General features: G+C 38.3%; 1 protein-coding gene across 1 annotated transcript; it reads left to right on the plus strand.

The window, feature by feature from the left end:
- The first annotated feature begins 17,926 nt into the window (after positions 1–17,926).
- Positions 17,927–22,496, plus strand: LOC111198785 (AT-rich interactive domain-containing protein 4). Its single transcript, XM_022688057.2, has 16 exons — positions 17,927–18,446; positions 18,521–18,712; positions 18,841–18,894; positions 19,050–19,138; positions 19,262–19,544; positions 19,638–19,694; positions 19,816–19,847; positions 19,959–20,094; positions 20,181–20,354; positions 20,693–20,932; positions 21,091–21,393; positions 21,490–21,627; positions 21,722–21,820; positions 21,916–22,016; positions 22,100–22,190; positions 22,285–22,496. The coding sequence occupies exons 1-16, from the start codon at positions 18,315–18,317 to the stop codon at positions 22,387–22,389; spliced, it is 2,226 nt and encodes a 741-aa protein (XP_022543778.1). The 5' UTR covers positions 17,927–18,314; the 3' UTR covers positions 22,390–22,496.
- Positions 22,497–22,760: the final 264 nt, after the last annotated feature.

Below are 22,760 nucleotides of genomic sequence, written 5' to 3' on the forward strand. Positions count from 1 at the left end.
TCCAAGGTCGGGGGAGTCTCACTCCGGAACGACTGAACCACGGCTATCCCGCCCTCAATCGTCGCCAAAGCTAAGTCCCTGCTCCGGATACCCTCAAGGGAACCCAGAAAAGCAGAAATCTTCACCAAGCGAGCCTGAAACTCTGAGCGAAGAGCATCCGTGGTCTCTTGGATCCCGCGGCTTGCTAGTCCCGCGTCGCCCTCGATCTGACGCTGGAGCCGACGCACCTCCGAAGATTTGGCCTTCCTGGCCATCTTCTCCTTAAGCAAGGAACTCGCCGTCTTCCCGAGGTCCCTCTCGAGCTCCCCTATCGCGACCTCGAGCTTCGACACTTTCGCGGAATAAGAATCCTTGACAGCCGTCAGCATGGCCTCGGTTTCAGACCATATACCCTGAAGCTCCACCAACTCCCCAGCAAGACGACTGGTCTCAGAACCGCACTCGCTGATCATCCCATCGATCAACGACATGAACTGCGAGCAAAAAGAAAAAAAATTAAAACTAAGTCCGAGAGAGAATGTACATGAAACGATCGAGAAATCAAGTGAGCAACAAACCTTTCCGCGAAGTCCCGACGCTATGCTCGATACTCCTTGCTGCGAAGATTCCCCGTCACCACTCTTGGCAAGCTTCCTCTTCCGGCCCTTAGGCTGAGCAACCGGGACAGCCCTAGGAGCGCGCAATGCTAGAACGATTTCTTTCCTGACCGGAGGAGGAGGCATAGAGTCAGCGGCCCTCTCCTTATCCTCGACAAGGATCGGAGTCGTGGACGATCCGGCAGGTAGAGCTTGAGCGTCTGGAACGCCCGAGCCGGCAAGAATTCTTACGTCTGGCGGAACCTCGGTCCCATGACCCGGGGCAACAACCCGCGCAGAAGAAGACGGGAACTCGGAGCCAGCTTGAACCAGTTCCTTCTCGGCTTGGCGACGAACTAGTTTCTCTCGGAAGGAGAGATGACCAGCAACACAAGCCGGCGCTTCAGTCGGAGAAGTCGGAACCGGAGCCGGAGAAGTGGATTCGCCCATCTCGACGTCGGAATCTCTCTTGTCACCTTGGGAGGAAGACATGTTGAAAGCAATAGTTTTGGAGCTAGAGAGGTTTTAGAAGGTATGAAGAAGGGAAGGTGTAAAGAAAATGAATGACAAGAGCTCACTACTTATAGAGTTATGGGTTCGGAATTCATATCTTTAACACACATATTGTCTCGATGATTTTTCTTCCGCGGAGTTTAAAGTGTAAACTTCGTCCAATACGCTTAACCTTGCCAAAATCGTTAATCCGCCCGCTAGAGTCACGACTCTAACGAGCTGGGGGGCTAACTGTTGGGGTCAAAAACGGTTACGACGAAGTTAACATTCAAAACGTCCGAGGAAGAAAATGAGAATTTTCTCCGATAAATACTTTTTCGAAATAGATTCTTTCTTATGAAAAGCTTTGCGGAGGAAAAACGAGACGTCCGACGAGAACTCGAAAAAAGGTCGTTACGCAGCGACTAAACACGCCACGCTCGGTCGCTACGTAGCGACCAAGCTCGAGCCAAGCCCAGTTGCTACGTACCAACCGAGCGTCCGTCCCGCTCGGTCGCTACCTAGCGACCAAACGTCTGTCCCGCTCGGTCGCTACGTAGCGATCGAGCTCGAGCTAAAGCTCGGTAGCTACGTAGCGACCGAGCGTTTGTCCCGCTCGGTCGCTACGTAGCGACCGGGCTCGAGTCAAAGCTTGGTCGCTACGTAGTGACCGAGCGTTCGTCCCGCTCGGTCCCTACGTAGCGACCGAGCTCTTCCGAAACGACGATACGACGTCAGTCCATGCATTCTCGTCTATCCTTTGATGCTATCTCCCGAAGACCGTAGCAAACTCGGATCATGTTTTTCGCTATTCTAAATCATCGATCAAACTTTGCGGATTAAAACCGCGGAAAGTTCGTTCTTTATCGAAAGAAGTCGTAGTAAACGCTTCGAGTCGGAAGACGGCCCAAAGGGATCTAAAACACGACTCGAGGCCCATCTTACGATTTCTTAACCAAAAGCCCGTAAACCGTGCGACCGTAGCACGGTTTACGTTTTGCGCCCAAGGAAGGATAAATGTCAAGTTTCCGCGGATAAATACGATATTTTGAGGATAAACACGAAGATCGGAAAAAATGGAATATCTTCATTTTATGCTATGACGGCTTAAGGGCAGAAGAGTACAAGCGTAAAAGCGAGTATATAAGGAGTCCTGGGCGAGAGGCATGGGAGAGAGACTTTTCAGAGCAAACTTAGCACTTAGAGCAATTTAGGCATATTTCCGTTTTTGTTATTCGAGATGCGACTCAATTAGGTTATTGCCGTCTTAGGGTTTTAGAACTAGGAATCTCGCCGACAGCTCTCGTAGCCCAGGCACTTACCTTGTTGTAACGCTCAAACGCGGATTCGGAATAAGATACACTTTGCTCTCTTTTTGATTTCTTATACTTTATCATTGTTATTCTCGTGTTCTGATTGCTTGACGTGTGGTATTAGCAAATATCCGGGACCTCTGGGAAATTAGGGTTTTCCTAGTTTCCTTATTTAAACGGAAATCGACAGTGCGAATTTCGGTTCCCACAGTCATTTTGGAAGGGCAGACAAGCGAGCCATTGGGACTTCAAGCGGTGAATCAGGCCAGCTTAATTCAGAGAATTCGAGAGGAACAACTTAAGGATGAGAAGCTATTGAAGATCGCTGAGGAACTCAGAGGACAAGGCAGGCCAAATAATGCGGGATACTACTTGGCAGAGGATGGAACCTTGCTAATTAATGGGAGGATCACGGTTCCTAAAGGACAAGGGCTGAGAGATGAGATACTAAGGATTGCACATCATTCTTTACTTAGTATCCATCCTGGAAGTTCGAAGATGTACCAAGACGTGAGAAGATACTATCATTGGTCGGGCATGAAGAGGTCAGTAGCGCAATGGGTTGCTCAGTGTGCAACTTGTCAACAAGTCAAGGTCAAGCAGCATCAAGTACCAGGAGGATTGTTACAAAGTCTTCCGATACCTCAATGGAAATGAGACTCGATTTCAATGGATTTCATTACCGGATTACACACTGCTCCAGGTAGATAGAACAACTCGATATGGATGATTGTGGATAGGTTAACCAAGGTTACACACTTGTTGCCTATGCGGGACACTGATAAAGTTGAAGAGTTGGCCGAGCTGTACGTCGACCAAATCGTGAAGTTACATGGTGTACCCTCAGACATCGTCTCAGATCGCGACCCTAGGTTCACGGCATCATTTTGGGAAGCACTACAAGAAGGCTTGGGAACTAAACTGTTCAGAAGCACGGCGTTCCATCCAGAAACAAATGGCCAAACGGAGAAAACCATTCGAACCATCGAGGACATGCTTCGGATGTGTATTCTCGATTGGGCAGGAACTTGGGAGAAGCATTTACCGTTGGTCGAGTTCTCGTATAACAACAGTCATCATTCAAGCATAGGGGTGTCTCCTTATGAAGCGTTGTACGGAAGGCCATGAAAAACGCCTATTTGTTGGACGAAAGTGGGCGAAAGAACAATGTTTGGGTCACCTATTGTTCAGGAGACCATGATTAAGCTGGAGACGATTCAGGCCAACATGAAGAAGGCTCAGGACCGTCAAAAGAAGTACGCAGACCAGTCCAGAAGAGAGGTAACTTTCGAGATAGGAGATTGGGTCTATTTGAAGGTTACTGCACAGAAAGGGAAGGACATATTTGGAAAGGTCGGGAAACTTGCGGTCAGGTTCATTGGTCCGTACAAGATCATCGGGAAGGTTGGTGAGGTAGCTTACCGTTTGGATCTTCCAGCGGATATGTATCTACATCCTGTATTTCATGTTTCCATGCTTCGGAAACATATATGGGATCCAAGTGCTGTTGAACCCGAGAGAGTAGAGGAGTTGAGGACAAACCTTACATATCCGGAAGGACCAATCAGATTGGGAGAATGGCGTATCCGGAAGCTGAAGAATCATGAGATTGCTCAAGTGCAAGTGTTCTGGGGAAGACAAAACAGGATTCATGTTACTTGGGAGGATGAAGTGAGATTTTAAAACAACCCGGAGTTTTTCGAGATTACGTTGTGATGGAAGAAGGAGTCCCCTCAGACCCTTAGAATTCGAGGATGAATTCTGTTAAGGGGGGGGGGGGGGGTGGAGAATGTAGAAACCCTTAAAAAAAAGAGATTGGTCGAGTATCTTTTGGGTGGTCGAGTCGCGGACGATCAGATTGTTTTGTCTAAACCATGAGTCAAGTATGCCACTAGACAATGATCAGAAAATGTAGTAGATTGATTCAAATGACGTTTGAGGCAAGACACTTCTGGAAGCACAACAGGAAGACCGAAAATTGGGCAAAAAACCCTAAATTTCGGTATTACGAAATTTTTCGAAGAAGCCGGAAGCTCGGGAAATATTTTTCCTCAAGATCAGAGTCCAAGTGGGGTTTATTAAAAATACTCAGGCCATCAGAACGGGCGTAGAAAAATATTAGGGATTGATCGCTGGACAAAAATTCACCGGAAGGCTGAAATCGGCCGAATTGACCGAGAAGCTCGAGAGGGCTTGATGTGTGTGTTCAGGACGTGGTGGCAAGCTCCTGGCAGTGTGTGTGTGTGTGTGTGTGTGTGTGTGTGTGTGTGTGTGTGTCAAGGGAAGAAGGAGGTGCTGCAGTACATGCAACCTGTACATGCAAGTAGACATGTGGAGCACGAGGTGGATCGGCCAAGCACGAGGTGTTGTGATGCATGCGACCGGGCCATGCGGCCAGACATGTGGAGGACATGGTGTCTCCTTGCATGGAGCCAGGCCATGCATTCAGACAGGTAGAGGGAATGGTTTCATCCTGCATGAGACTGAGAAATGCAGCCAGCCATGTAGAGCACAAGGTGTCGCCGCACATGCGTCCGGAGTCATGCGAAGCGACACACGGGCTGCCACACGGCTTGTTCCTGATTGGTTGCTCTTTCCTATAAATAGCCCACGACCCCCTCTCATTTGAACACATTCAGAACACTTTAAACTCAGTTCAAAGCGTGAGAGAGATAGCAAAGAAAGAAAGATCGAGTGTTGATAGTTTTCGAGCGATTTAGGCAGTTTTCAAGAATAGTTACTCTGCCGATTTTGAGTCAGCACCTGGAGAACGTTCTGTTCAACTGAAGAGAGATCAGTTCTAGTGGAGATCAGTTCAAGACCAGGCTTGACGTGGGTCTACTTGAGAATGTCAGGAATGGTTCGGATCGCAGAAGTCAAGTTTGGGGTCAAGGCCACGGTCAACCAAAAACTGTGAGTTATGATCAATTGATTGCTGAGTTGTTTTCATGCAGGTTCCCGTTACTTGGAAGTTGGATCATGGCAAGAGGCCAGGTCTAACTGATTAACGGTTTGATTAGTTAATAGTTGAGATTATGTTGATTGAGTTGATAGCATGCTTGTTATTGCTTGAGAACCGTAGTAGCATGTTAATGGTTAGGTTGATTGGTTAGTTAGCGAATACTGAATACTTAGATGATATCGCTAAGTTGTGGATAGTTAGGTATTCTGGAATTAGTCTTTATGCTAGGTTCTGGAATATGGTTGATTGTGTTGTGATTATTACTTCAAACCTTTGTTATATTACCGGGTTTAGTATTGGTTATATTTTGGCCGTCAGCATTTGTGTAACCCACAATGCTAGGCATATTTGGGGTGAGTTAGTGTTCCTTCAGACCTCGTACCCAGCGGGTTCAAGGAAACCCCTTATTCGCTGGATGGGGAAGACTCAGACGAACGGGGTCATGTTCTATGGCTGAGTATTACACGACGGAGTAATGTGGCAGTGACCCGAAGGACTGTGGGCTCTCGTGCGGTGACCCGAATGACTGTGGGTCGCAGTCGGTTGAAAGTTCCTTCTTCCGGCCTTTGTGGTAGGGAGATAGGATATTGCCGATAGTGAAGGAGGAACCTAACGTCACTGGGGCTTGAGTTTGTTATATATATTATATCGTGTTTTGGGTTATTAAACCTGGTTTAAATCAAGTTTGAGTTTGGTGATGAGCTAGTAATTAGCATAATGCTAGTTATCTTGCTATTGTTTACCGCTGCGTATTTCGAATATTGCTTATTGTTAGTGAATTGTGTTATTAGGTGAACTTCTCGCTTTAGATTGTTTGGGGTGGGATAGCGAGGGGTTGTGTTTGTTAGTGGGGGATTGTAACTCGCTGAGTAATGCTAGATTACTCACTCCTAACTCGTTGTTGTTTTCAGGTGACCAGTAGTGAGCTCGTAGAAGGCGCGGGAGGCTAGGCTGGCTGGTGTAGATTTGCATCTTTTTCTTAAGACGCTTTCAGACTATAAGTATGTACTTTCGCTTTCTTGGCATGCCACCACTTGTATAATATTTTGTGTATTGTAAACCAGATATTATATAAGATAAATAAAGCAAATGTTTTGTGCCTTGTTGTTCTGATATTAGCTTGTCCGAGCTAACACAACGTTAGATTGGAGTACGGGTTGAGAAGCCTTAGGCTTTGGTCTGACGGGACGTATTAGTGGGCGTCCTGGCCTAGTTACTAATTGCACTTTTTGTGACTTTGGCTAGATTGCCCGTTAACCCATCTTGTAGCGCTCTTGAACCTTGGTAGATGGTCAGGCCGTCGGTCATGTTCTTGTTTGATTGTTGGCCGGTGGTTCGACCTATGCCTAAAACGGTTCAGGGGTGTTACAAGCATCGTCGAGATTTGGAGTTTGCGGTAGGAGATAAAGTCTATTGAAACTCAGACCGTATAGACAGCAATCAGTGAGTAGGCAGTTGTTTCAGAAGTTGGCAGCGAGGTTTTAATGACCTTTCGAGGTGCTTGCTAGGATTGGTAAGGTGGCTTATAAACTGGTGTTACCTGGTCATTCAAAAATTCTACCTGTTTTCCATGTGTCGCAACTCAAACAGGTAGTGGGTGCAGCGGATGTGGTGACTCCGTTACCACCAACATTGTCTGATACTGATGATCTCGTGGTGGAACCAGACACGATTTTAGATAGACGTTACGATGATCAAGGTTTTTTGGAGATGCTAGTAAAATGAAAGAATTTGCCGGATCATGAGTCGTCTTGGATTCGTGTGGGTACATTGAAGCAGCAGTTTTCACAGTTTTCACTTTAGGACAAGCTGAATCTCAGGGATGGGGGTATTGATATGCCATTAAGAGTTTACGCGAGAAAGAGGAAGGGATGAGTTGAGGAAGAGAAGAATAATGTGATGAACAAGGATGCTGAGCTGGCAGTGGCTTTTACCGAGACTTAGTGAAGTTGTGATATGGTTATTGGGCCTCACTATATAAGAGGATCCAGTAGTTGATTTGAGAGTTAGTTAGGAATTGGCTTAGGCCTGGTTTGTAATCTTGAGAGTACTTTGTAATTGGCTTGAATCTATCAACATGCAGATTGTCATTTCCTCTGTGTTGGGAAACCTCTGTCTTCTCAATGGCTCAGTGGGGCTGTTTTGAAAGATAGCTTGGGTCAGAGATGGTCATTGTTTCTTTAGGAAGAAAAGACTTGTTGGCTCAGTTTCCGTTTGCGACAGTCGTTGGTTGCCTCCCTGGTTTGATCAAGTCGAAGGATCTATTTGTAGGGAAGACGAGCAAGACAAGAGGGCTAAATCCTAAACTTGTTCAAGATTGAGTCATTTAGTATGTATCAGAGGTTTCATCTTGTGTGTGTTTTTTTTCTCTTTCGTGCGACCTCTTTGTTTCATTGTGGAGTGAGTGTAGGTTTGCTCATGCTGTTTGTGTGTTGTATCTTTGATGTACTATTGATATTATTTGAATCAAATAAAAAACCTGAAGAATAGTTAAGCAAACGGAAACCATTGGAATCGGCGGTCATACAATATTTATATATATTCATAAAATTAGGGATAAAAATGATAATTAGAGTTTTGATATAAAATATTTATATATATAATATTTTAGGGGTTGTATATTTAGTAAGATACTAGTATATGGAGTTTGGTGTACTTCAGACCCTAACCCCAAATCCTTACATCATACTTCAAACCCTAAACCCCATAACTTAACCCTAAACCATAGACATATATATATATATATATATATCATACCCCAAATTGATCATATACCCTAAACTATTAACTAAAAATCTTAAAACTCTAAATGTATACCATAAATCATATACCCTAAATCATATATATATCATATACTCTCTTTTTTTGTCATCATCTATATCATATACTCAAAACTCACACCTTTAACCTCTAATTTTTAAATACAAAAATAAATATAATCAATAATTACAAAAATAAAAATTTATATAAATCTAACTACTAGATAATACTTAAAAAGGTTATGTAAAAAAATGAAAATCTTAACCTCATACTTTATATATCTAAACTTTAAACCCACAAATTTTAAACCATATATCATAATAAACATAACCTTTAAACTCAAAATTTTAATATTCTAATTCATACTTAAAATAAATTAAAACTATGATATATAAATGTTATATTGTCTAACATATATATTAATAAAACAATAAATCAAATTTCTATATATGTTTACCAAATATAAACTATCAAATAACATAAATAAAAGAGAGAAAAAGAAACATTGTCATTGACCAATAATATAACACTACACGGATCACAATCCTTTACCATTACATTAGATTTAATCCACAGCTTTCCTTTCTCTAACTTCTCTCCAACTTCTCTCTAGAAAGTAACCGACCTAAGATTTCCGTTCCAGTGGCCGGTGGCCTTCCGCCGCCGGTCGCCTTAGTCTCTTTGTTTTTGTTTTTGGGTTGTATCATATTACTAATCTTTGATCTTACGGTCGATTTACTTCCTTCGCTAAGGCGATTCTCAATTCGGGTGGGCGATTTTGTCGTGTAGCTTCATCCAAATCGGAGTGTTTTTCATTCCTATCTTCTCTGATAAGGTTGAAGATAAATAAAAATCTATGGAAGTTTTGCCTTCCGCAGTTCTTCAAGTTTATCCCATCAATTATTTGATTGGATGCTTTTTTCTTTGTTTCAACTTAACATTTCTCCATGAGAGTCAGTCTTTACCATTTTAATTAGCCACTAGATCTTGACCCGCACCTCCGCGCGGGTGTTGGATTTAACTTGCGTTCAATGTAAATTTATAAACCATTGGACGACAAAAACAAAATTATAAACCATTGATTTTATAAAATGTCCATTTATATTTTTATGTTTTGTAAAATATATTTAGTGTAGAATATATTATATTATAATATAGATGTTTGATAAAAAAAATTTATATGTACATAATATTATATTAATAATTTTATAACTTGATGCAATTTGATGTAATTGTTATATTCATATATAACCCTTTTTTTGTTTATTTATTTAAAAATGATTTAATTTTTTACTGTAGGTTTTTATGAATTATTATTAATTTTATGATATTAGGTTTTCTTGAAAATTGTATTGTAGCAGATTAAATATACTATATATTACAGTTTGTGATTTTATTTTCAGCAAAACGAAATAACAATTCATTGTAATTAATTAATTTAAATTTTTGATTTTAAGTGAAGTTGCAGATTTGTAAATAAGAAAGAAATGCAATGACTAAATGTGTAAATAAAAAAAAAATTTAATCTGCTATCTGTGTTTCCAAACAATTCTCATTTAATTTGCTATCAAAGTTTCCAAACGACAGAATCTGTAAATGAGAAAGAAATACAGTGACTAAATATATAAATAAAAAAAATATTTAATCTGCTATCCTTGTTTCCAAACAATTTTCATTTAATCTACTATCTAAGTTTCCAAACATTACCAAAAGGTATTTCAGTTTTAATAATATAGATAAAAAGGCGTTTCTGGGTAAAGCTTTTTATTGAGGGATGATTGAGTTCTATTGGGATTCTTAGGTCTTTTGAGGAAGGTTTAGTAGAGTTGGCATTTTGATAACGGTCCAACAAAAGATCTATCTTCATCTAACTGAAGTTTCCTCTGTTTGAATCAACAAGGAATCAAGTTTTTTTGATGAAGTAATTGAGGTTTGACGAAAGGTTCATTGGCATCGGCGTTTTAATCAAGTTTGACAGAGAGAGTCCCCAATAAAATCTCCAGGAGATTCATGGTGCTTGAATAGAGTAAAGGCTAAGTTTGCAATATTTGCTTTACTCAAATTTCAGAGAGATGCCACGGTGGGGAGAAGAATTCGAGTTGCAGTACAGAGAGCTTACGGCGATGGAGCTCCGAAGCGGTGTCGTACCAGCTGCCAGCTGCATGTGAGACGCATGTCAAAGACAGAGAACGGCGCATAACTTCTGAAGCTTCTCGAGTTCTTTTTAATATGGGTTGTAATTTACTAATTCTCTATTTGGGCTTTTAAGTTGTAAAATTCTGATGCCAAATTGTAAACAATGCCTTATGGCATAGTTAATAAAACTTAAAGTTGACAAAAAAAAAGATTTAATCCAACGAACCAAATCTAACAATACTCATCTCTCTCTTTTTTTCTCTGTGTCGATAGATTCTTTGTCTATCTCTTTGCCTTTAATTTTTTTCTTCTGAAAACTCATCTCTCCATAGATTCTCTCTCAATCTCTTAATCTCTATTAACAAAATCAAAACTTTTTTTCCTCTTCCTCATTCATCTCCTTCATCTTTGTCTCAGTCAAAACATATTCTTCAAGCCATGGCTGGAGGAAGACATGACAACAACGCTGGATCTGTCTCTATCTCTCTCTCTCTCTATTAGTTTGAATCTGATTTTATTTGTTTTGTTTGTAGGGTCGATTCAATACATGAGAGGCTGAAGAAGACGATGGTACATCCGCGCGTTACCACCACCATCGCTTCGCAGATCCATCCGTCTTCACCGGTCATTCTCAATGAAAGTCCTTGTCTTTGGCTGGATGCCATTCAAAGGAGATATCTTGCCGGAGTCGAAGAGGGAGTGTAGTCGGAGCTGTGTCGGATTCTGTAGGTGGAGGAAGACGGTGGATGATGGAAGAAGACATCAGATGGCATAGCTGACAGAGTGTTTGAAGCGTCGATGGTGGAGGATCCAGTAAAGTTGGAGGCGGAGGCGGAGGCGCGAAGAGTTAGAGATTTTTTGAGGTTTTTTTGGTTTACAATTAAACCAAACTTGTAAACTGATCTTATTTGTAAACCGGTTATAATTGTAAACCGGTTATAATTGTAAAACATTTAATGTTTTTTTTTGGTTTAATGTGTAAACTGATCTTATTTGTAAACCGGTTATAATTAATAAAAAAATTTAAATTTTTATCTCTAAACTAATTTTTAATTTAATTTAATCAATTATTTTTAATTAATTACTTTTAATCAATTAATTTATTTAATTTTAAAAAATTGCATAGAAACTATCGCTATCAATATTTATTTAACTATAGCATCTGAAAGATCCGTTACCAAAAGGATCAGACCTACGATAAATGGCGTTGTCAGAGTGTTTTAGGGAGCACTATTAAAACGAACTAATAGCGTTTAACGACCGCTATTAATACTCACATTTCCTGTAGTGATGGTTATGCAGAGTGATTCAGACCATTTTATATTTGTGAAGGTGTTTAGTAAAAATGATTTTATCATTTTGCTGCTAGATTATATGCTGGTTGTGAGCATGAACATGGACAAAATTCAGAAATTGTAAGAGTAGCTTAGCATATCCTTTGATATAAACATATAGGTATAGTGAAATAGATTATTTGTAAAAGAATTGTTTGAGATAGAGGTGAAAAGCTGATTTACTTATCTCAGGAGTACATTGAAAATACTTAAACAGTTTCATATAGACAAGTCTAAAGTGTTGAGCACTCCTCGTGCTCCACACTTAATACTGAACAGTCAACAAATTCTAAAGACATATGCAAAGAAGGAAGATATGACGAAAGTTTCATATGCTTCTACAGTGGGTAGTTTGATATATGACATGGTATGTACAAGATCGGATTTAGCCTACGCTGTTGGAGTTGTCAGCAGGTTTCTCTCTAATTCGGGAAGAGAACATTGGAATAATGTAAAGAGGATTTTGAGACATCTCTTAGGCACTTCTGATTTAAATATTACATTTGGAGGTAAAAAGAAATTGCTTGTCAGTTACACTGATTCTAATATGTATGGGGATATTGTTTCTAGTAAATCTACTTTGGGTTACTTGGCAACATTTGTGGATGAAGATGTGGCTTGACAGTCAAAGCTGCAACGTAAGCTTGTAAAGAGTTGTTGTGGATGAAAAATTTCCGTGAAGAAATCATTTCAAGTAGGAAAAATATGTGTTTCTTTGTGATAGTCAAAGCGCCATTTGTCTTGGAAAGAATTATACATTTCATTCGAAGTTGAAATGAATTCATAGGAGGTATCATTTGATATAAGATGTGGTTGCTTTTAAGGAACTGGAACTTGTAAAGGTTCATACGGATGATAAGAGAGTTGATATGATGACAAAGTCATTGCTGAGGGTGAAGATGCAGAGAGATAGATGGAATGGTGGTTTCCTCCAACTAGTCGGAGGGGGAGTTTTTTGGCTTCTCCTAGATGGAGGAAACCCAATGAGCTTGGTTGGTGATAACCAAACTTGAAGTTGGACTATTGGTATTAGTCGATGAGATTAATATTGGACCTTGGGGTTAGTGAGACTATATATAAAGTCTCTTAACCTAATTTTGTGTGGTTGGAAGACATAACACAATAAAAGAAAGAAGAGTACTCAAGAAGACACTTAAGACATAAGAGAGAAAAAGAGAGAAGAATGCATAGTTCGTCTAGGTTTGTCAAGGCAATTTTGGAGGGTCAAACAGATCTTGATCTGGCTAATATTTTGTGGGATGCTTTTAACTCAATGAATTATAGGTTCACTGAATGGATTTTTGATTTCAACGGTTGGATATATGTTGTGTGGGTTTTAGTAAAATTAGTCGCCAACAGTGTCATCTTGAGTGTTCGGAAACTCCAACGCTGAGATTTTTTCTGATTAAGATGAGATTTGGCAGAGGTGTTGTCTACTTGATCATCTTGGATTTGTACGGTGGGATTAGTCTCTAGTTGCTGCAATCGTTATGAGCTGATGTCATTTTGTTGTTGTCGGTCTTGAAGCTTGTATTTCTCTCTTGTTGCTGTTGTTGTTGTTCTTGTGTTGGACATAGCTCTTTGTAGCTAGAGTCTCTGTTTGCTGAGGTTGTTGAACATTGAGGATATGGTTGTAATCATCCCCATTTATATAGTGGATTTTGATTGTAATACGGTCTCGTAATTTTCTCCTTCTCACATCGAGGAGGTTTTCTTACGTAAGAAGTGCTTGTCTCATTTAGTTTTTGCTCATAGTATATCATGGTCCACCACCAACCTTCTTTGTCTCTCTTTCAACAATCATTTTATTATTCATTTACATACTTTTCTTTTATTGACATTTTCCTACAAGAACTAGCATCCAATTCTGTATTCCATATGAATTATTAGTCATGTTACCCACTTATATTTCTCTTTGACATTGTCCTACAAGAACTAGAATCAAATTTTGTATTCCATATGAATTATTATTCATGTTACCCACTCATATTTCTCTGATGTTCAATCACTTATGGTTGCTACCATTAGCTTTCTTGTTTTTCGTCACCAATTTTTTATATGTATTCCATAAATGAAACTATAGAAATCGCCTCTACTTTTTCTCGTAAAAAAAAATTCGGTTACTCTATTTGTATTTGATTCCTTGCATCTATAACTAATTTATCATACATGATGGTCAAGCATTGGTCTTGGGATCTCTTTGAATCTTATTTGCCGAGATACAATCACGGCTCTGGCAGCAATGAGACATTTTATTTGTTGTTGAGCATCAATTTGGAAGGGAAGATGCTTGAGGTAATTATAATAAGGGTTTAAATTAATTTATTTGGCTACATGTATCACCAAAATACACTTATTTTTTTGGTCTCACTTCCAAAAGAATTCTAGAGATTAGCGTGCTTCAGCTGAAGTAGTGGAATAATGAGTTATCTATTGGGAAATGATTCGCGATATCATGTGAGTGAGGCCAAAACACAGAAAAAGATCATGTGGTGATTGCATTGTCAGTAAACAAGTATTTTGAATCTCCCAAAAATTAACACACCGCCTTTCACACAAAATGTGGCCAACATGCCGAGTGAGCGGGTGTGGGAGACCTATTAGCCATGGACGGTGTGGACAAGTGGTATCAAAACCAAATTTAGATTAGTGTATAGTTTTGTGCAGACTCACACTAACATAGATTGCGTTCCTCTGGCGCAACAAAGATATTGCATTCCGTGAAAAGGTAAATGGTAACATCCCAATTTGTAGATTTAAAATAATTGATTTAACTAAATATGTCATCTAAATGCACTTACATTTTCAGTTAGATATCTAGAAAACTCTAAGGGAGTGTTATTGGATTGAATAATTCATTGGAGATGCTAATTACCTAACTCGACTTATAAATATGTGATGGATTCTCTTGTTTTTATTTTAACTAGATTTTAACCCGCACGTCCGTGCGGATAATTTTTCATTCTATAAATGTATTTGATTTTATTACAAACGTCTTAAAAATAGAGTTTCCATTTTAGTGTTATGTATTGTGTAACTCTATAATATTATTGTTTATATTTCTTATTTGCCATTATTAATATATATTGATTTGTTTAATACATTTTACTTTGTCATTAATTTTTATTACTTACTAATAATTTTCAAGTTAGGTAAAATAAAATAACAATGTGAAATAATCAAATAGAGAACCTCATTCAAAATATGTTTTTCCGTTAATCTATATATTTTGCATATAATACATTTTAAAATTTATTTATATTATACAAAATAAATATGGTTAAGATAATTTATATTTACATGTTGTGTTAAAAAAAATACACTGTTAACATCTATCATTTTAGTATTTTACGGAATTTATAAGTAAAAACACTATTTTGTTTAAATAATATAACCCTATTATTTTAGAAAATCTTATTCATAGTAGCATCTAACATATTATTTTAGTAAATTTCATTGATATATGATATTTTTGAATGTTATGATATTAAGTTTTATTTTTTAATTAATATTTTAAAATATTATATTGCTTTACTTCTTATAACACATATAGTTTTTTTGTGTGGTGCATTTCAAAAAGTTATTCTTTATTATCTACGATTTTATATTTTTAAAAATTTTAAAAATTATCATTTTGATTTTGAATATTTATTTTCAAAATTTATATTTTGTCAAGAAAACTTTGGAAAATTATACAACTATTTTTGAGTTAGAAAGATTACATGAATTCTGATTCTTTTTTGCTACTAGATTAATATATTATGTTATAAGAATATTTGAATTTTCGGTAATATTTACTAATATTTTCTGAACATTTTTTGTTATAATTAAAATATAAAAATAAATTTATGATTAAATTTTGATTTTTTATTAATATTTTAAATAAATTACTAAATTTTTAAAGTTTTCTAATAACATGTTTTTTAAATTGCATATGAACTAAATGTTATTGTACTATTATATTTTTGTATATAAACATTTTTAAACAATATATTATTGAGAGTTTCAAAATAAATAAAAAGATAATATATAGTTGTAGATATAAAAGTTTAACCTATGTTAAAATATTTGTTTTCTTATAAAAGATTATATATTTTTTTTTGAAACACTCTTATAAAAGATAATATAGTTTACGAATTTTAACTTATTTTAATGATAAGTGATAATTTATTTAAATGGAAATTTTAAAAATAAAATTTGTTAATTTACCTATTTAATATAATTTTGTCATATTTAATTCATATGGCATTTTTATTTTACATAATACAAAATATAATTATAAAATTTATAAAAATTGTATTTAATTGTTCTTTTCTTGTTTCTAATAAGATTTTAGTTATCATTGATTTATAATAATATTAAATTATTAATTAGAAAATTAACTAATGTGTTATTTTATAAAAATATTTAAATTTTTAAGGAAGATTTTGTTAGATTCTTTCTCAACATAGTTTGTTATAATTAAAAAAAATCAAATTTATAGTTTGTTTATTAGTAATCTAAATAATCTAATATGTTATATTAACTAATTCGTTAAGCAGTTCTACTATGACTTATTAATGATATATAAAAATAGAACCTTAAATTAATAGAGATTCTTAGGATGAATATTAAGGGAATTTATTATAATTCTTTTACGTGAATCTTTCTTCTTCCGAGTCGTGAGATTCTCCACTAGCGAAGCACTTATGGTGGTTAACCATACGACATTATAGATATGCAGTAGCAAATGCATGTGTTGTTGCTTAAATTCACCTATTGTTTTCTAGGTGGGCTGGAGTTAGTGAGACAAAAAGAGATTATCCTTTCAGCCACCATAAGCTTACCGTCCAGTTTTATGAACCATGCAATCAGTTATAGAATTAATTGCATGGTTATTAAGCAAGTATTTCTTGCAACTTCCTCTGTTCTCTGGTCGTCTCTGTCTCTTCTCGGTGGGTGGTGTGGTGTTGTTGCTTTCAGTCCGGTGCGGCTTTGCTAGATCTGCTGGAGCTCGACGGTTGTGGAGGCGCGTGAGGACCGCTCCTTCCTTCCCTCGGTGACGACGTTTGGTCTGGTTGCTTCCCGACAGTTTTCTCTTGACTGCAGCGGCCCTCTCCATAGTTTGGCAGCGCATGTGGCGTCGTCTAGGTTTCGAAGGTGCTCTCTCTGTTTCCGGCGTGGCAATGGTTGGAGGCGTGATGTGCTGTCGTCGGGCTATGGCTCGGTTTCCATTCCGTGGTGGTTCTGAGTTGTTGCTCCTATTGGTAGTCTCAGGATTCTTCTTGCGGCTGTGCGTGTAGTGTGACGGTGGTCGAGCTCGACTCTTCTTCTCTTCTATGGTGAGGCGTTGGCGGTCTCCGGCGTTTGTGACTCCGGTGTTCTGCCTCCAAGTGGATTCGACACGACGATGTGCTCCATCGTGTTGTCTTTTTCTCCCAATAAAAGCTCTGGTTGAAGCTTGTTATTGGGTTAGGAGTTGGGTTCTTGGTAAGTTGTTGGTTCTATAATTAGGCATCGTTCTAATTCCTGGTTTGGTCGTGGGTTTTGCTGGAGGATTTGTCCACTTCCGGTCCGTTTTCTCTATATGAGTCTTCTGCTAAAAGGGTATATACGGTCACCGTAGTTTGAGCTAGAGGCGGTAATCTCCGGTTATTTCTTCCGAACAACGACATCGCCGGTTTGTCGGTTTATCCTCGTACCGCCAGCGTCTCCTTGACCAGGTTGGTCTGCAGGTCCGTGGTGGATTCTAGGCTCGATTTGTTGAGGTTTAGTGACTTGGAAGCTGTAGGAGCCGTGCTTCTGGGGTTTGAAGGCGCCCTATCTCTCGGTATCTCGTGGCTACTGGATTATCTCTTCTAATCTTTTCGGTGTTGCTTGGTTCGCCATTGCCTCGTTAAACTCTCAACTCTGTTCGATCGAGCCCCTCCTCTTTCTAGTTTATTGTTTTGACTGACGTGCGTTGCTTCTTGTTTAGTTTCATTTAATCTGCTTCTTGTCATCTTTGTATTTATGTCAAAAACTGAAAATTTGGTATAATAATCTTAACATCTTACCAAAAAAAAAGTATTTCTTGCAACATCAAATTTCCATGAAGACTCATCATGTAAGCAAATTAACGAATTTGAAATTTTGAAAAAACAGAAACAATATCATTTTAAAAGTCTCTGAATTTAGAGAGAGCATGAAGGTCGATCACATGATGTTGTTTGTTTTTTTCTGCTTGTGTGAGTGAATGATGAAGCGAAAGCTATAATTATTCGAGGATTAAAAACCATGTTAAAAAAAAAACTGTATCTGCTTTAGGAGGAATTAATCTGAACTGTTATTAGAATCATCGCGTGCCCAAATAAATAAATTCGAGCTTTGATTTTCTTTTGTTGGTTTAATTGTGCTTTGATTTTGGGGTTTCGATGAGAAACAGAAACACTGTCTAATACTAAAATATATAATTTTTTTCTTTTTTTTTTAAATATTGTTCTTGAGATTTCTAACTTTAATCTGTGTGTACTAATCATCAAGTTGCTTCCTTTTTGACGGTCATTATCCCTTTGTGAATGAATGATGGGCCTCTTCGTTTAGGTTTTCTTTATTCCAATAATAATAAAAATCGTCTGTGCCTCTTCCTCCTCCTCCTCGCCTTCTTCTTTTCTAGGTCTCCTCGATTTCTCCCTTCTTCTTCCTCCACGAGTTACAAATTAGGGTTTACGCGTTCAAAGGATTTCGATTGGGTTGATTTCATAGAAGCTCGGTAATGCTTTGAATGATGTTTCATGCTCAAAGCCGTTGTAATGTTTTGGCTGTCGTCTCCGGAGAGCATTGCGACAACCAAAAGGGTGAAGCTCATCAGCCCAGATACCCTTTTCCGGATCTCTCTTCTTCAGGGCGACTTAAGGTTAACTCTGTTCTTTTTTTTGCAGTGTCGTCTTAGCTCAGTTAGTTATGGTTGTTGCTTTTGTCATGTTATAGTTTCAGGTATTGAATAACCCTACTACAGAGGAGTTCCAGGTTGCAATTAACTCTTCAGCACCGGATATTGTCTACTTGCAAGGGGAGCAGAGTGGAGATACTGATCAAGTTGGTCCATTAGCGTTTAGATATGCTGATTTTTCTACTCCTGATGCCTTGTTTACTCTTTTTGGTTCCTCAATACCAACCACGGTGAGTACATTCGTCCTTTACATTTCTTACCAGCTGAGGCTATAGGATCTTTGTTTCCTTAACCAGTTAATATTTATTAGGCTCTTGGTACCTGGTTAGTAGGGTTTGATTTCGTATTGTTGTCTCAGGTTTACCTTGAGCTCCCCAATGGTGAAGAATTAGCTCAAGCACTCTACTCTAAGGTAGGCCATTCTTGATATGCATCTAGCTCTGTTTTTCTTTTCTTTTCTTTTCTTTGCGTTTGCTTTCCCTTCTTCTTTATGACTTCTTTGTCGCTATCAATGGTGTTAAAATTATTAATTGTTTCTCCATTGATGTTATGCCTTTTTTTTTGCAGGGAGCCCAATATGTGATTTATTGGAAAAAAGTCTTCTCCAAATACGCAGCCTGTCATTTCCGCCATGCTCTGTTTTCAATCATACAAAGGTAATTATTTACTCAAACATCAAAACAAGCCTTCATTTTCTTCTTATTTAATCTAAGTTATATTTGTCCCAATAGTCGTCTATAAATTTAGCTGTCAATGATGTGTTTGTTTCGGTAATGCAGTTCCTGCAGCGATACATGGGATGCGTTCCAGGTTGCAGAAGCATCTTTCCGTCTCTATTGTACGAGTAACAGTGACTTACTCTCTTCTGACATGAACCGTAAAATAAATTATGAGATGGGACCCTGTCCCTGCCTGCTTGGAGACCCTCCAAAAATTGATGTGGTTACACCGGGCGCCGATGAACTAGAAGATGAAAATTCATTAGAAAGTCTCCCGTCAATAAATATATATGATGAAGATGTAACCGTGAGATTTCTTTTGTGTGGGCCACCATGCACAGTGGTACGTGTTCTTGACCTTCTCGCATATTTTATGATGCTTAATCTAAGTACTTCTTTATGATATCCTCAGTCCCAAAGCTTTTTGCTATTTCAGGATACTTTCTTACTGGGATCTTTGGTGGATGGACTCAATGCTCTCTTGAGAATAGAAGTGAGTGTAGCTCCTTAGTTTATTGTCTTCCTTCTTAGTCATCAGTGGGCATACTAAAATGTGTGCATGTACATGTATTTAGTCCTTTTCAAAACATAACTTCATTATTTCATTGTTGCAGATGCGAGGAAGTAAGCTTCATAACCGTTCTAGGTATGTGTTTATTTGGCCTAGCAACCGTTCTGTGAATTTTTGCCTAAGGATTTAGTCGAAGACATACTTTGTTTATTTTAATATTCTTGCTTATCTGAATTAATACTGCAGTGCTCCAGCACCTCCTCTTCAAGCAGGGACATTTACTCGTGGTGTAGTCACCATGCGCTGTGATATCTCGACCTGTTCTTCAGCACACGTATCAATGCTGGTGTCTGGAAATGCGCAGACCTGTTTCAGTGATCAGGCAAGGGATTATATCTATTAAAAGCTGAGTTCTTCTCTGCATACATGTGCAATGGGATTTATTATTTTCTTATTTTTAAATCTTAGCTTTTGGAAAATCACATAAAACATGAGGTGGTCGAGAAGATTCAATTAGTCCACTCAGTGGTGAACTCAGAAGAAACAAAGCAGGTCTTCTCTGAGCCTCGGAAATCTGCCTCAATAGCTTGTGGGGCAAGTGTGTACGAAGTTTCGATGCAAGTTCCAACATGGGCTCTGCAGGTTAGTAATCTCTTTTTCTTTTTTTTTTTTGCTCGCCTTAAATGTGTTATAGATAATGTCATTTATCTGATACACCATTCTTACCAAATTTCTTGACAATATTTAATCAGTTAGATTAGTGACAATTCAACTTTCCCAACTTCTTACTCAAGCTGTGGGATATCCCAGGACCATTTTACCTACGTTATTGCTTTTATTTATATATATATATATATATATGATGATTTTACATTTAGAGTTGCTCACATTCTCTGTGGCTTCTGAGGAATTTGTGGGTTTCATGTGTTTTTATTTGCTGATGGTTAGCTAAGAAAACGTTAGCTTTTGCGTTTCGGCAGGTTTTAAGACAGCTGGCGCCTGATGTGTCATACCGCAGCTTGGTTGTCCTTGGAGTAGCCAGCATTCAGGGGTTGTCTGTTGCTTCCTTTGAAAAAGATGATGCACAACGTCTACTTTTCTTCTGCGGAAAACAGATCAGTGATACAACAAATCATGATGCTCTTCTATCCCAAATTCCTCACTGGTTAACGCCTCCTTTGCCAAGCAGAAAAAGATCCGAGCCATGCAGAGAAAATAAGGTACTGTTTAGGATACATAATGTTTGATTTAGACGTTCTTTGTGAGCTATATTAGTTGATATCAACTCTAATTTGGGTGAAGTTTTGTGGCCATTTTCATGGAACATATTACATCTTACTGATTTTGCATCCTTCGGGGAAAAATATATTACATCCAGGAAATGGAAAATGGACGACCTACATCGAAGAAAATCAACGTGGCTGCTCTGAGACCAATACCTCACACCCGTCGACATAAGATGATACCTTTCTCTGGTTACTCTGAAATTGGAAGGTTTGATGGTGACCACACCAAAGGAAGCTTGCCCATGCCTCCAAAGCATGGTGCATCAGGTGGTACTCCGGTAACTCACCGTAAAGCTTTTTCTGGTTCCTACCAGAGGAAGCAAATCATCTCACTGAACCCTCTGCCTCTCAAGAAGCACGACTGTGGAAGAGCGCATATTCAGATTTGCTCAGAGGTTTGCATCATTTTTCGTGGATTGTGAGGTTTTAACTTTTAAGCCATTTGATATGCTTATTTCTTTGGGGCTTTTATGGATTCTGTCTCTGTTCAGGAGGAATTTCTAAGGGATGTGATGCAGTTTCTGGTAATACGAGGACATAGCCGGCTTGTTCCTCCTGGGGGCCTGGCGGAGTTTCCAGATGCTGTTCTCAACTCCAAACGGCTTGATCTGTTCAATCTGTACCGAGAGGTAGTTTACATTATGTTTTTGGTTTCAATCAAACCCAGACAGCATTATAGATTTGGTGAGGTAATGGGATTTTTTTTTTTTTTTTTTTTGGCAGGTTGTATCACGTGGAGGGTTCCACGTAGGGAATGGGATCAACTGGAAGGGACAAGTTTTCTCAAAGATGCGGAACCACACACTCACAAACAGAATGACTGTAAATGATTTGATTTTTAATCTCATCACTTGATTTATTCTTAAAATTCATGAATTTGGTCTTTAGAGACTAGCTTTGGGTTTATTATATGGCAGGGTGTTGGCAATACGCTGAAAAGACACTATGAGACGTATCTACTGGAGTATGAGTATGCTCATGATGATGTAGATGGAGAGTGTTGTTTAATATGTCGAAGGTACATTTAAGAACCAACCCTCTTTTTCTCTCAGACATCAGTAGAATACATGCTAACATTCTCCTTGCTTTTGGTTGAAACAGTAGCACTGCAGGTGACTGGGTGAACTGTGGATCGTGTGGAGAGTGGGCTCACTTCGGATGCGACAGAAGGCCAGGCCTCGGCGCCTTCAAGGTAACCAAACAAACACCCATGCACTCGTAACTATAGCATTAATGGCTTGAGTGTATGCATACTGATTGATGCTTATACTGATATAATATGACAGGATTATGCAAAAACGGATGGGTTGGAATATGTATGCCCAAACTGTAGTGTCTCTAATTACAGGAAGAAGTCTCAGAAGTCCTCTAATGGCTTGCTTGTCCCTTAGCTTCAGGTTTTTCTATTTGTTTGTACTTTTATTCGCTTTGGAGACCAAAATGATTGATTCCTCCTATGATATTTCACGAGTTATGCAATGAAGTCTTTCTTGTTTTTCTTCTTTTCATTCTACTCCAAGCCTGTGCATTTTACTCTATATGCTGAGGAACAAGTATGAATTTGTAGAATGAAATACATAATTTAAAAATAGGTAAAACAAGCCTTGAATATATTAATCAATGTAAAAGCTTACATGGTTCCAGAAAGAAACAATTGATATCAAGTGATGAGATTAGAAAGCTTACATGGTTCCACACACTTACATGTTACTTTAAAAAAGTTTTGAATATTTTAGACGAATATGAAAATTAAAAAAAGTTA

This window comes from Brassica napus, chromosome A6 (assembly GCF_020379485.1).
Source record: "Brassica napus cultivar Da-Ae chromosome A6, Da-Ae, whole genome shotgun sequence".
Lineage (NCBI taxonomy): Eukaryota > Viridiplantae > Streptophyta > Magnoliopsida > Brassicales > Brassicaceae > Brassica > Brassica napus.

Excerpts from the sequence above, each read along its gene's own strand:
- LOC111198785 (XM_022688057.2), top strand. The coding sequence starts at position 18,315 with ATGATGTTTCATGCTCAAAGCCGTTGTAATGTTTTGGCTGTCGTCTCC. Across the intron at positions 19,139-19,261 it reads CTGTTTTCAATCATACAAAG|TTCCTGCAGCGATACATGGG; the intron begins GTAATTATTTAC and ends TCGGTAATGCAG. Across the intron at positions 19,695-19,815 it reads ATGCTCTCTTGAGAATAGAA|ATGCGAGGAAGTAAGCTTCA; the intron begins GTGAGTGTAGCT and ends TCATTGTTGCAG.